Here is a 14,755-nt window from a genome sequence, read left to right as displayed (position 1 = left end):
ATCCTGAACCTGATTGCATAGACTTGACTGGCATTCCACTCAGAGACAAATATACCCACCTCTGTTTTCTGAGTATTTTGGCTAAAGGCACAGTACACCCAGTTTGTCCATCGTTTTTTTTTTTTTTTTGGCAGTCTGTCATTTTTCATACACTTTTCTCGGTATTGTTGATCTTTCTCCTTGTCTCTCCTTGTTAATAAACATTGCTCTTATAAGGTGAAATCCCATTCAAAGTGTAGAGGAATGACAGAATTGACTCTCCTTTTCAATTTCCTTCTAAAGTGATTGTCTATGTCATGGAATAAGAGTGGGGAACACCAGAATCATATGACCATACTGTCAAAGAAGTATGTATCTCCAATGTTGTCACTGGGCCGTGACATATGATGATGTGCATATCAACTTCACTCAGGAAGAGTGGGATTTGCTGGATCCTTCCCAGAAGAATCTCTACAAAGATGTGATGCTGGAGACCTACAGGAACCTCACTACTATTGGTAAAAATAAATTTCTTTCATGTTTTAAAATATGAAGACAACTTTTCCTTGGTTAATGATATTCTATACTTTGATTTAGAAAGAAGAAGAAGAAAGTAAATAATGCAGTCAATAGTTCTTAGGTTCACTTAAGATAATAAGCTAAATGTTACACAATGTTAAATAATATAACATTCATATCTTGGTACTGTATTTTAGGATACATTTGGGAAGACAACAACACTAAAGAACATTGTCAATGTTGTAGAAGACCTGCAAGGTAATTTTGTTGTGAACATTGATAACAGTGTGCCTCTGATGAGATTGTAATGTGTCCTGGAACAATTAATCAAAAGCAACAGTATAAAGAAGCACAGCTTTATATGCATTGATGGTTATTAATTTCTCACAAATCCATATACCTCAATTCCATGTATGTGAAATGTATTTGCAAGGCATTCATTTAAGAAAGAAGTCTAGAAATCAATGCCTAAACAGATATTATCATTTGAATCATAGCACCATGAAAGCTAAAGTAGATCTTCCAATCATTTATTTCTTGCTATTCATGAAACAAAAAGTATACATATTTCAGTGTTGATAAGTGTATCTGCAAAACTTTCTACTAAATCAAAATCCCATAGTAAGTCTTATATTACTCATATACTTTTTGGGATTGTGCTAAGTTTAGTGAAAGCAGCATTAGAGTCAAGGGTCAAGGGGCAGTTGTTGTGGAGAAACCTTAATATGTATACCACAGGTCTGTGAAGAACAGAATGTCAAACCATGAGAATTCAGTGTGGAAATATTTTATTCACTATTATTCCTTTACTATGTGTATCATATGTGACTCTTGATGCAAGCATATGAGCAAAGGGATATGGAAAGATTTCACACATCTCTCCTTAAGAACAATTAGAAGATAACCAGTTGTTCCCATGTAGAGTACACTTGTTGATTTTGATTCAAGTATACAAGTAATTGGCTTTCTACCATCATTAATACATCAAGAAACTCACATTACAAAAAAGCCCCATGAGTTCTAGGTCTCTGCAAACTCACCTGGGTCTCCTAGTTCACTTAGCAAGTGTAATATGATTCACAGAATAGTAATATTTCTGAATGCAGTAAAAATGGTAATGCTCTCACTGCATCCAGTTCTCTTGAAAATTGTAAAAAATGTCATATAAAATGTTTTTGTAAAGGTGAAAAAGTAAACCATGAAACAAAGGAATTTACAATCACACATATTCTTCGAGATGCAAAATGGCCCCTAATGAAAGAATGAAGTGATTTTAAACAAAGTTATAAAATCTTAATACCTGATTCCTCTTTGCAATTGGAACTAATTATAAAATTTATTCATATAAATATGGGGTTCAACAGTGTATTGAGTGTGGTAAAGCTTTTATATGTGCCAATTTTCCTTGCAGGATTGAAAGAAATCAAACTGGAGAGAAAAATTCAGTATATACTCACTCTGCTAAAGCCTGGTCTTATGACACCCACCTTCTAAGGAATGAAAATACACATGCTGGAGAACAACATTATGAAATTAAGCAATGTGGAAAAGTCTTAGCTCATCACAGTGATCTTCAAGTGAATAAAGGGAAATACACTGGAGAAAAACCCTGTGAATACACTCAAGGTGCTAAAGACTTTGTTCTTTATGAGACTCATCCATGTCATAAAGGAACATATACTGGAGGGATACCATATGAATATAATCTGTGTGGTAAAGCCTTTGCTGATGACAGTAGTCTTCATAGCCATAAAAGAACCCTTAATGGAAAGAAACCCTATGAAGGTTATCAATGTGGTAAGGCCTTTGGCAGGCACAGTTATCTTCAAAGGCATAAAAGATCACATACTGGAGAGAAACCCTATGAATGTAATCAGTGTGGTAAGGCCTTTGCATTTCAGCGTTATCTTCAAATGCATAAAAGAACACATACTGGAGAGAAACCCTATGAATGTAATCAGTGTGGTAAGGCCTTTGCATTTCAGAGGTATCTTCAAATGCATAAAAGAACACATACTGGAGAGAAACCCTACAAATGTAATCAGTGTGGTAAGGCCTTTGCACGTCACAGTCATCTTCAATTGCATGAAAGAACACATAGTGGAGAAAAACCCTATGCATGCAATCAGTGCGGTAAAACCTTTTCATGTCAAAGTGCTCTTCAAAAGCATAAAAGAACACATACTGGAGAGAAACTCTATGAATGTAATGAATGTGGTAAGGCCTTTGCATTTCAGAGTTATCTTCAAATGCATAAAAGAACACATACTGGAGAGAAACCATATGAATGTAATCAGTGTGGTAAGGCCTTTGCACGTCACGGTCAACTTCAAATGCATAAAAGAACACATACTGGAGAGAAACCCTATGAATGTAATCAGTGTGGTAAGGCCTTTGCATTTCAGAGTTATCTTCAAATGCATAAAAGAACACATACTGGAGAGAAACCCTACAAATGTAATCAGTGTGGTAAGGCCTTTGCTCGTAACAGTCATCTTCAACTGCATGAAAGAACACATACTGGAGAGAAGCCCTATAAATGTAATCAGTGTGGTAAATTGTTTTCACGACTCAGTAATCTTCAAATGCATAAAAGAACACATACTGGAGAGAAGCCCTATAAATGTAAGCAGTGTGGTAAAGCATTTGCTCATCACAATACTCTTCAAACACATAAAAAAACACATACTGGAGAGAAACTGTATGCATGTAATTTGTGAGGTAAAGCATTTGCATGTCTCTGTCATCTTCAAATGCATAAAAGAACACATACTGGAGAGAAACCTAATGAATGGTTTCAGTGTGGTAAGGCCTTTGTGTGTCATAATAATCTCCAAAAACATAAAATAAACCATTCTAGAGAAAAACTATAAATTTAGTCAGCGTAGTCTTCAAAAACATGAAAAAGGTCATACTGGAATTAAACTCAATAAAATGATTTCAATATGGTAATGTTTTTCACCTATATAGGAGTAAAACTTTGTGTACAATCAATCTGATAAATATACTTGTAATACTTGCATATTACAGTAGTTTTTGCATACCTGAAAAAGATTCTGAGGACTTTTTGTTATAAATTACGTTTTACGATTTTAGCAAACATGCAGTTATTTAACCAACAACATTTGTTCTGTAGAAAAATGAATTGACAGTGTCAACAATCTATTCAAGCTTTATGATATTTTTATTTTGTTTGTACCAGCAAACCTATGGACAAAACTGAATTCATGAATTTGTGAAGCCCTATGGGTAGAATAAAGGGCCAGTCAAAGAAACACACCCTGGTCCTGAAACCAGAGCCAAAGAAATACACTTTGTCCCTAAATCTATAACCAGTGAAAGAAACATTATCACCCTGAAAACAGAGCCAAAAATTAAAAAGGGCAGGGGAAATAAACACATGTTGACACTCAAACTAGAGCAAAATAAACATGCTTTGCCCTTGGTAAGTGTGCATAAAAAATCAATCAACCCCTGAGTGTAAAATCCAGCCCATCTCTGAGCTTGTTCTAGCTCAGGATTGAAATCTGAGCAATTGCCACCCTTAGTGGCCTCCATAGCATCCCGTACATCATGTCTCCATGAGTGTGAGGCCAAAACCTGAGAGAACAGAATTCCTTCATTGCTGGAGCCCAAGGGCCAAACTGCTGCTGGTAAATGCGGTGCTGCAAATCAGGGTTGAGAGCACAGTTCCTTGAGGTACAGTCACTGGATTAAATGTAAAATATCAGTGTGGCCCTCCTGTGGTGACTGCCAGTCACCACAACCCCACAAAAGCCCTCTGTCTGCCATATTGGATCTTCCTCTCTCCTCTGGGACTCTCAGTGAGGTAATCTAAAAAGAGAAAGGGAATTTAAAAGCAGGGAAAGTGAAAGAAGCTGCACCCCCTGAGTTCTAGTTGGTTTGTCTGACTCAACAAGAGTCAAAAACTTCAAGACAGTGACATAAAGCAGATTTTCTGCAGATTTGGTATCCATCTTCCTAAAGATATAACAAAGAGAATGTACAGAATGATCAAGTAATCAAATGGACAATGGGCGTATATGCCTTCAATCCCAGCACTCAGGAGGCAGAGGCGGATGGATCTCTATGAGTTTGAGGCAAGGCTGGTCTACAAAGAAATTTTCTGGACAGCCGGTGTGGTTACACAGAGAAACCATGTCTTGGGGAAAAAAAATTAACAAAAAAACTACCCACAAATTAATAAACAACTCTATTTAATTAGGGCCAGCATGTCTGTCCCTTGCATTTAACTATGCTAGCATATCACACTCATCTCTAAATCTAAATAATACACCTTACAATTTCATTTACAAAGGAAATACTTGAGGGTGAGGGATAAAAGCTGGAAGGATGACTCGACAGTTAAGAGCACTTACTGTTCTTGTAGAGGATCCATATGCACAGGGCAGCTCACAACTCAGATTCAGGAGACCCACTGCCCTTTTCTGGCCTCCAAGGGCACTGCAAACACATAGTGCATATATAGATAAGCAGGCAAATATTAATTACATAAAACTATATATATATATATACTTTTTGATTTTTTAAAGATTTATTTATCATGTATACAATATTCCTCCTGCATGTATACCTCTATGCATGGAGAGGACAGCAGACCTCATTACAGATGGTTATGAGCCATTATGTGGTTGCTGGGAATTGAACTCAGGAACTCTGGAAGAACAGCCAGTGTTCCCTACCTCTGAGCCATCTCTCCAGCCCCTATATATACTTTTTGAAATAATATACTTCTACTTTCAATGTGTACTAAATATTTAAGTTTTAAATTTTTAGTATGTGTTTTAATTTATTCTTTTTTGAGACAAGGTCTTAAGTAACCCTTGCCTGATCTAGAACTCACTATGTAAACCAGTGTTCTGCCTGCCTCTGCATGGGAAATTTTTGTGTATATGTATTGCTTTGATTGGTTAATGAATAATGAAGTTGCGTTTAGTCAATGGCTTAACAGAACGTAGCCATGCTGGAAAGGAAATAAATGGAGAGTAGGTAGAATCAGAAGAGAAACAATGTACCTGCCACAGGAGAAAGACACCACCGAGTGCTGATATTAAACGCTTATACCACTATGTACATCCTTTAAGCCACGCGACAAATATTTATGTATCTTTCGTAAAGACACCTAAGCACGTGTGTCTCTCTGTTTAGTACCTACCTTAGATGTACATACCTTCCCCCTCTGTCTCTTTGAATTTTGCTGAAATATTCTCCTGTGGTGTAGCCAAGGATTCAATTTTACCCAAGTGGTGGTTCCTAAATAAGGCTCTTTCCAAGGCATTGATAGCAATCCTGGACTGAATCTTCCCACTGAAGTTGATACAAGCAGGCCAAAGGGTAGTTACCAGGACTCATGGATATCTTCCAATCAGTCTGGGTATGCTACTTTTAATTCAGTCTTTGCAAGGATATCATCATCCCTTACACACTTAGTGAGTCACCTTTTTTTAAAAAAAAAAAATTGTGCCTATTGTTAAATAAAAATTGGGAGGGGGTAATAAATCAGTATGAACTTTTTATACAGTAGTTGGGCAACAAACCAGGCACATTCTGGAAAATTGTGGTGAGATACTAACAGTTGCTTCCATTCTGGCCAGTGTGGTTACAGATAACTACTATTCTTTTCACCTTTTCAACAATGTTAGATATTTAAGTAAATATAACCTTGAACCAAAGAAAGGATGGTATTCTTTTTAAGAAGTTGGGAACACCTTGCTCCAGACAGATGGGCTCTGTTGGGGTATAAGTGATGAAGATGGTGATGCAAGCTCAGCCATGTGGGAAGACAGAGAGAGAGGGTCAAAAATAAAAACAGGAAATATTGACAGGGATGAATAAAATAGTTGGGGAAGGACATATGTGGGATAGAATATGTGATTTTCCTATACTATTTGCCATCCTAGAAAAGGGTGAGGAAGAGGGAAGACTGTGGGCTTCAGGAGATTTCTTGGGTAGAGATGCTACTGCCATCTACTGTGGTGCAAAAAGTATGTGCAACAGAGGTAGCCTGTGCTTCCTTGGGCATCATCTCATGTACGATAAATGCAGACAACAAGTGTGTGCAGGCCTTCCCGGGGAATTAAAAACAGAAGCTGAAAAAAAAATTGACTTTGATTGAAGAGCAATTACAGGAGGCACATGTGGATTGTGTGGATCCTAATCTTTTTTTTTTTTTTTTTTTTCGAGACAGGGTTTCTCTGTGACTTTGGAGCCTGTCCTGGAACTAGCTCTTCTAGACCAGGCTAGTCTCGAACTCACAGAGATCTGCCTGCCTCTGCACTTTCTGCACTGCACTTCTCAGCCGCAGCGTAGAAGAGTAGAATTGGTGATATAAAGGATTTGCCAATGCCTCTGCCTCCCGAGTGCTGGGATTAAAGGGATGCGCCACCATCTCTTGGCAATGGCAGATCCTAATCTTAACTGCATTCTGATCATATACACTCCATATATCCCCCTACAGGAATTTTAATGCGGAGGGAAGATCTTATCTTAGAATGAATCTTTTACCATATAAACTGAGTAAAAAACTTAAAATATTATGTGGAAAAGGTCACTGAATTAATTATAAAAAGAAAATTGAGACTCTGTCATTTAGTAGAAATAGACCCATCAGAGATTATAATACCTTTTACTAATGATGAAATTTTAAAAATTATGCGAAGACAATGAACCCTGACAAAGACTTTGTACAAAATTTTGAGAGATATTAATAGCAACTATTCCAAAATAATAGAATTTTAAAAATAACTACTTGGATCCTTCCTCTCTTTGTATGTGACACACCAGTAACTGGAGCTTGTAATTCTATACTTATGCAAATAAATCAGGATAGGCAGGTTACAAAGTAGATTGAAGTAAGGTAGAACAAAGCCACTATAATTCTGCATAAAAGTCAGAATTACATGCTATTCTCATGGTACTAAGGAATTATAAAGAACATCAGTATACTTACTGCTCTGCAATATGCAGAAAGAGTTATTTTGCATATTTTAACCACTGAATTTATACTGGATAATACAGAATTGACTTCATTATTTATTCAGGCTCAAGATATAATCAGGAATACACTTTGCCTCATATATGTAACACACATACAATTCCATATGGTTCCACCAGGTCCTCTGGCACAAAGTAATGCAGAAATTGATCAATTATTCTTTGGAAATGTGCTGATGGCCTCAGAATTTTATTAAAATATGTCAATAGATCAAGTTTAAAAAACTCCTTTTCTATTACATGACAACAAGCTAAGGAGAGTATAAGGAGATGTCTTACTTGTTCTTTATGTAACCAAAAATCACTACCTGCAGGACGTAACCCAAAGGGTATTCAAACGAATAAAATCTGGCAGATGGATATGTTCCACTTTGTAGAATTAAAAAAATTAAAACATGTACACCATATCATTTACACGTATTCAGGTTTTCAGTGGGCAACTACTTTGAGTTCAGAAAAGGCTGACTTGGTAAACATACATTTACTAGTAGTTACAGCCATCATGGGTATACCTGCACATGTAAAAATAGACAACAGTCCAGCATAGGTTGTTTAGAAAATTAAACAGATTTTGCTTAATAGACTATAAAGTATAATACAGGTATACCATACAATCCTCAGGTCAGGCAGTTAAAGAAAGAGCAAATTGAACTATAAAGGATATGTTAAACAGACAGAAAGGAATGAAAAACACCCCTAGAAATAAATTGCATAATGCTTTATTACCGTTGAATTTTTTTCATGCTATTGAGAAATGAACAAAAGTAGCAGTGAGGGGCTGGAGAGATGGCTCAGTGGTTAAGAGCATCACCTACTCTTCCAAAAGTCCTGAGTTCAATTCCCAGCAACCACATGGTGGCTCACAACCATCTGTAATGAGATCTGGTGCCCTCTTCTGGCCTGCAGGCATACATACAGACAGAACATTGTAAACATAGTAAATAAATAAATTTATAAAAAAAAAAGTAGCAGTGAGACATTAGACGATAGAAATACCTCTGAATTAAATCAGCTGATATATTTCAAGGATTGCTGACCTTACAATGAAAACCAGGATTTTCATTCTATGTGATATGCTGGGGAAGAGGTTTAACTCTTGTTTCCAGAAAAGATGAAATACTATGGATACCATTAAAATTGTTAAAGGTTCTGTTTGAAAAACAGATATCTCTTGATAAAGAGAAATGACAGCTCATTCACAAAATTGACAATCCTACAGGTATTTGGAAACCTCATAAGTGTTGGGCAGGGTTCTGTTCTTATCTTTGCAGGAAAATACCATACGTCTTCAAAAATCCAGAGATTGATCATCTAGATGCTTAAAGAAGAAAATACAGCTGTCTAGAAAGAATCACCAAGCAAAGAGAAATCTGACTTATGATATCCATATTCTTTGCAAGGTAAGATCTTATTGACATACAATAGTCCTTTCCATTTATAAAAATCAAAGCTGGCTTTGGAGTTGGACAGTGGCTATCCTTCTCTAAAGCCAAGCATGTCATTGAAATAAAAATTCAGAGTTTCTGTCTCATATCAGGAGCCACCTGTTATGAGAATAAAAATAAAATTTAGAGTTTTGTGCATGGTGATAGATATGGGTCTATTTTAATTCTTTTACAGGTTGACATCCAGTTGTGCCAGCACCATTTGTTGAAGATGCTTTCTTTCTTCCATTGTATACTTTTAGCTCCTTTATCGAAAATGAGGTGTTCATAGGTTTGTGGGATAAAATCCGGGTGTTCTATACGATTCCATTGGTAGCTCTGTAATAGAGTTTGAAGTCAGGGATGGTAATGCCTCCAGAAGATCCTTTATTGTATAGGATTGTTTTGGCTATCCTGGTTTTTTTTTTTTTGTTTTCCATATAAAGTTGATTATTGTCCTCTCCAGATCTGTGAAGAATTTTGATGGGATCTTGATGGGGATTGCATTGAATCTATAAATGGCCTTTGGTAGAATTGCCATTTTTACTATGTTGATCCTCCCAATCCAAGAGCAAGGGAGGTCCATCCATTTTTTGGTATCCTCTTCAATTTCTTTCTTCAATGCCTAAAAGTTCTTGTCAAATAGATCTTTCACTTCCTTGGTTAGATTTACCCGAAGATATTTTATGCTGTTTGTGGCTATCATGAATGGTGCTGGCATAACTGAATGTCAACCTGTAGACACAAAACTCAAGTCCAAATGTATTAAAGACCTCAATATCAGCCCGAACACACTGAACCTGATAGAAGAGAAAGTGGGAAATACCCTACAACAGATGGGCACAGGAGATTGCTTCCTATGTATAACCCCAGAAGCACAGACATTAAGGGCAACATTGAATAAATGGGACCTACTTAAACTAAGAAGCTTCTGTAAAGCAAAGGACACTGTCACTAAGACACAAAGGCAACCTACTGACTGGGAGAAGATCTTCACCAACCCCGCAACAGACAAAGGTCTGATCTCCAAAATATATAGAGAACTCAAGAAACTAGACTTTAAAATGCTAATTAAACCAATTAAAAAATGGGGCACTGAACTGAACAGAGAATTCTCAACAGAAGAAGTTCAAATGGCCAAAAGACACTTAAGGTCGTGCTCAACTTCCTTAGCAATCAGGGAAATGCAAATCAAAACAACTTTGAGATACCATCTTACACCTGTCAGAATGGCTAAAGTCAAAAACACCAAGGATAGCCTTTGCTGGAGAGGCTGTGGAGGAAGGGGTACCCTCATCCATTGGTGGTGGGAATGCAATCTTGTGCAACCACTATGGAAGTCAGTGTTTCGGTTTCTCAGGAAATTCGGGATCAACATACCCCTGGACCCAGCAATACCACTCCTGGGAATATACCCAAGAGATGCTCTATCATATGACAAAAGCATTTGTTCAACTATGTTCATAGCAGCCTTTTTTGTAATAGCCAGAATTTGGAAACAACCTAGATGCCCTTCAATGGAAGAATGGATGAAGAAAGTATGGAATATATACACGCTAGAGTACTACGCTGCGGAAAAAAACAATGACTTCTCGAATTTTGCATGCAAATGGATGGAAATAGAAAACACTATTCTGAGTGAGGTGTCCCAGACCCAAAAAGATGAACATGGGATGTACTTGCTCATAATTGGTCTAGCCATAAATAAGGGTCACGGAGTCTACAATAGGTGAACCTAAAGAAGCTAAGTAAGAAGGCGAACCCAAGGAAAAACATATAGTTATCCTCTTGGCTATGGGAAGTAGACAAAATTGCCGGGGAGAAAATTGAGATCTTGGGGGTGGGGTGGGATGGGGGTAAGGGGAGATGGGGAGAGAAAAGGTAGAAGGGAAGGAGGGGGGACTTGGGAAAACAGGAGGATTGGGATAAAGGAAGGTTGGATAGGGGAGCACGGAACCACAATTCTTAGTTAAGGGAGCCACCTTAGAGTTGGCAAGAGACTTGACCCTAGAGGGGCTCCCAAGTGCCCAAGATGAGGTTCCCAGTTAGTTCCTTGGGCAGCTGAGGATAGGGAACCTGAAATGACCCTATCCTAGAGCAATACTGACGAATATCTTGCATATCATCATAGAACCTTCATCTGGTGATGGATGGAGATAGAGACAGAGACCCACATTGGAGCACTGGACTGAGCTCCCAAGGTCCCAATGAGGAGCAGAAGGAGGGAGAACATGAGCAAAGAAGTCAGGACCACGAGGGGTGCACCCACCCACTGAGACAGTGGAGCTGATCTACTGGGAGCTCACCAAGGCCAGCTGGACTGTGACCGAAAAAGCATGGGATAAAACCGGACTCTCTGAACATGGCGAACAATGAGGGCTGATGAGATGCCAAGGAAAATGGCACGGGGTTTTGATCCTACTTAATGTGCTGGCTTTGTGGGAGCCTAGCCAGTTTGGATGTTCACCTTCCTAGATATGGACGGAGGGGGGAGGACCTAGGACTTACCACAGGGCAGGAAACCTGGACTGCTCTGTAGACTGGAGAGGGAGGGGGAGAGGAATGGGGGGAGGGGGAGAAGGGTGGGAGGTCACGGAGAAGGGTGGGAGGCAGCGGAGGGAAATGGGATGCTGGGAGGAGGTGGAAACTTGTTTTTTGTTTATGTTTTTTTCTCCTTTTCTCAATAAAAAAATATAAATAAATAAATAAAATTTAGAGACTATTGTTATCAAAATTCTGCTTTCAAAAATTTTGCTTCTCGCCATATCTATTTTTCTCTCTATGGTACCTTTCATTAAATATATGTCTAAATAAATAATTTTTAATTGTCCACAATAAGCAATATTTTTTTCTGCAGTAATCTTTGAAGTTTCTAGGAAGAAGAAGTTTCCCCATAACAACAATTCCACCTGGTTGATATGACGTCATTATGCTGGTAGCACCACTTAAAATTGGTTGTGGGTTACAAACTGCTCATGATCATTCCAACTTGGCTGGTTGTGATGGTGCACCTTCTGACAATGTTCTGGCCATGACTTCAAATAAGAACTTCAGTAAAGCCCTACTGACCACTCAGAGACCATCTGCAATTGTGCCAGACAGTAATCTTGAAACTTAACCATCATTTTCAGTTTTTACAGGAGCCCATAGAAATAACATTACTGCCAAGACAGCTGGAAGTCATTTTAGAAAACAACATTCCCTCTACAAGCAAAGTTTGTCCTCAGGGTTAGGGACATCAATTAGGAGTTGGTTATAAGTGGTATGGGGTTGCAGGTGAAAATGAAGTAATCTCAGGCATCTCTTCTGATAATAAAGGGATTTGGATGGCATGGGATAATAAGTAGATTACTTGTGAGCTCCCATTTGTGGACAATTTACATTTGTGTAGATTCTTCTATATTGATACTAATTCAAACTATATTTGTTGTATTTAATATACTCCTATTTGTGTTTACAACATTTGTGTACCTATGCAAAGTTAGTTTGTCATATTGTATGCTGTAGTAGGAGCATGCTTGTTCATTTCCTGGCCACTCAGACTCTCAAAATAACCACACAGACACTATATTATTTAAATCACTGCTTGGCCAATCACTTAAGTGTATTACTAGCTAGCTCTCATATCTAGTTTTAACCCATTTTCAATATTTTATATTTTACCATGAGGCTCATGGCCTACCAGCAAGGTTCTGACATATCTGTCTCTGGTGGTGGCTCCATGGCTTCTCTAAACTCTGCCTCCTTTCTCCCAGCATACAGTTTAGTTTTCTACCTTTTCCCCTATTTGCTCTGTGCAGGCCCAAGACAATTTCTTTATTAACCGATAGTATTCACAACATACAGGGAGAAATCTCACATCAGTATGCTTGCATATGTTAACCTCTGCTTAAGATACTTTGTAATATTGACACAATTTTAAGATATGTTTATCATGTTGCCCTATACATTTCTACCTTTGTTCAAGATACTTATATATTGCTCACATTTTGAAGTTATTTTCATCATTTTCTACACATTTGTTTAAAGATTGTTTAATTTTTTAAGATGAAGTTTTAGTCTTTAAGTTATTTAGGTATTAAGAATTATAGGTCAAAAAAAAAATTATAGGTCAGTAGTCATCCATGTTTGCCATACTCAGAGTAATCAGAATCTTTAGATGCATAGAGATTGTATTTCATATAGATACGTAAGCGTCAAACACTTTAAACAATTATAGACTATGGTACTTAGTTAACTTAAAATTCTATGGACATGAGACACAATTACTCCTGGAAGCACTGATCTGTTATTAAAAGAATCTTGGGCACTGATTACACCCCACTTGGAACTTCTTTTTTCTTTGCAAAATTGGCCTTTGTGCAAAGAACTGCTCCTACTTCCACCGGTGAAAAAATGCATGGTGTCCAGACTAGATAAGTGATATACAAGCAAAAAAGGCTGCTGAATCTTGACAAGATAGGGTAATACTGTTTTTTAAAAAAAATTTCCTGCTTCTGGAAATTGTCTGTTAGTTACTCTAGGCCTTAGCCAAATTTGGTTGCCCCAACATTGCAAATGAGACCTTGAGTGATTACCCAGTTAGATGATTGTCTTTGTCGTTTCTTGTACCTTTTGGAAGTAGCTTGATTGCATTTCCTGTTTACTCAAGTAATATTATTTCCCTTTTCAGGTCTTTGATAGGTTTGAAGACTAGATTGTCATAGTTACATTTCTTTCATGAGTTTACTAAGCCATTTTTAGTATAAGACTTAGACTCCTTGGAATATGTTAATGATTGAAACATTTAATAATGGTTGAAATGTTAAATAATATTAAATAGTAATTAACTTTTAATAATGATTGAAACATTTAATATGTGTTTAATGTGTTTAATATATGTTTGATTTGTTTAATATATGCTTGATGTTTTTCATGGTGAGTGTAATTCTATTTTTTTGTATATTTTGCATCTTCTTTTCCCTGGACAATAGTTGATATTTGTTCTTAGTGTATATAGTTTTGTATTAGGTTCTTTTGGCTGCTGGATTCAAATCCAGTTCCCAGCACATGCAGAGTACTGTGGATCAGATCACTATTCTTTCTGTGAGTTTATCCACAGATAAATAAACCTTTATTATACTCCATTCCAGGGTATTGTGAAACTTTTTTGTATGATAAGATGCCTGAGAATACACTGATCATGGTCTCATATCCACTTGTTTCAAGTGTCTTCCAAGCAGCAAAAAGACATAGATCTATTCATAGAAAGATAGAAAACAAGAGCTAAATATTATTTTGTGTTTATGATAAGCATACATATTATTATAAATTATAAATTCTACTATCTTATTTACAGCTGTATTTTAGTATTTAAATTGTGGCTAGTGTCTTTATTGTAAAAGGGAAGGAAGGGCAGGGAAAGTCCTGAAAAAATTTATGTGGCTTAAGTGAGCATGTAAAACACCCATTACAAACATTTGTAACATCTCCCCTTCCAAGTAAGTAGTCTTCCTCAAAGTTAGGTACATGGACGGAGGGATCAAAGGCTACCCAGGAATATTGGAAGAAAATAACTCTTTTTTCAGTGTAGGCAGCCAGGCCTAGTAAAGGATCAAACCAGACTCAGAGCCCGTGGCATGCAAAGGGCAAAGCTACAAGACACATTTCCTTGTAACATTTTTTAATCCTTTTTTAAAAAATATTAAAAACATTTACTGAATTCAAATAAGCTACACAGAAATAATGTGGATTGATAATGTTTTCACACATTTCTTCTTTTATTACTTTATGAATAATACCAATCAAAATTTCACTTCCTCCCCTCCTCCCTCTTCCCT

General features: G+C 37.1%; 1 protein-coding gene across 1 annotated transcript; it reads left to right on the top strand.

Annotated features, from left to right (window-relative positions):
• The first annotated feature begins 349 nt into the window (after nt 1–349).
• On the top strand, nt 350–3,218 carry LOC121442777 (zinc finger protein 431-like). Its single transcript, XM_041644388.1, has 3 exons — nt 350–497; nt 696–740; nt 1,966–3,218. Exons 1-3 carry the CDS (start codon nt 350–352, stop codon nt 3,216–3,218), a joined length of 1,446 nt encoding a protein of 481 aa, XP_041500322.1.
• The last annotated feature ends 11,537 nt before the right edge of the window (nt 3,219–14,755 follow it).

The sequence above is a fragment of the Microtus oregoni genome, unplaced genomic scaffold, assembly GCF_018167655.1.
Source record: "Microtus oregoni isolate MIOR12 unplaced genomic scaffold, Mior012 000095F_ref0000231, whole genome shotgun sequence".
Taxonomy (NCBI): domain Eukaryota; kingdom Metazoa; phylum Chordata; class Mammalia; order Rodentia; family Cricetidae; genus Microtus; species Microtus oregoni.
This window is presented reverse-complemented; position numbering and strand designations above follow the sequence as displayed.

Bases quoted from the DNA above. Each gene is read 5' to 3' on its own strand.
- LOC121442777 (XM_041644388.1), top strand. From the start codon at position 350: ATGTATCTCCAATGTTGTCACTGGGCCGTGACATATGATGATGTGCAT. The intron at 498-695 runs GTAAAAATAAAT...ACTGTATTTTAG, and splicing joins CAGGAACCTCACTACTATTG to GATACATTTGGGAAGACAAC. The intron at 741-1,965 runs GTAGAAGACCTG...ACTCTGCTAAAG, and splicing joins TAAAGAACATTGTCAATGTT to CCTGGTCTTATGACACCCAC.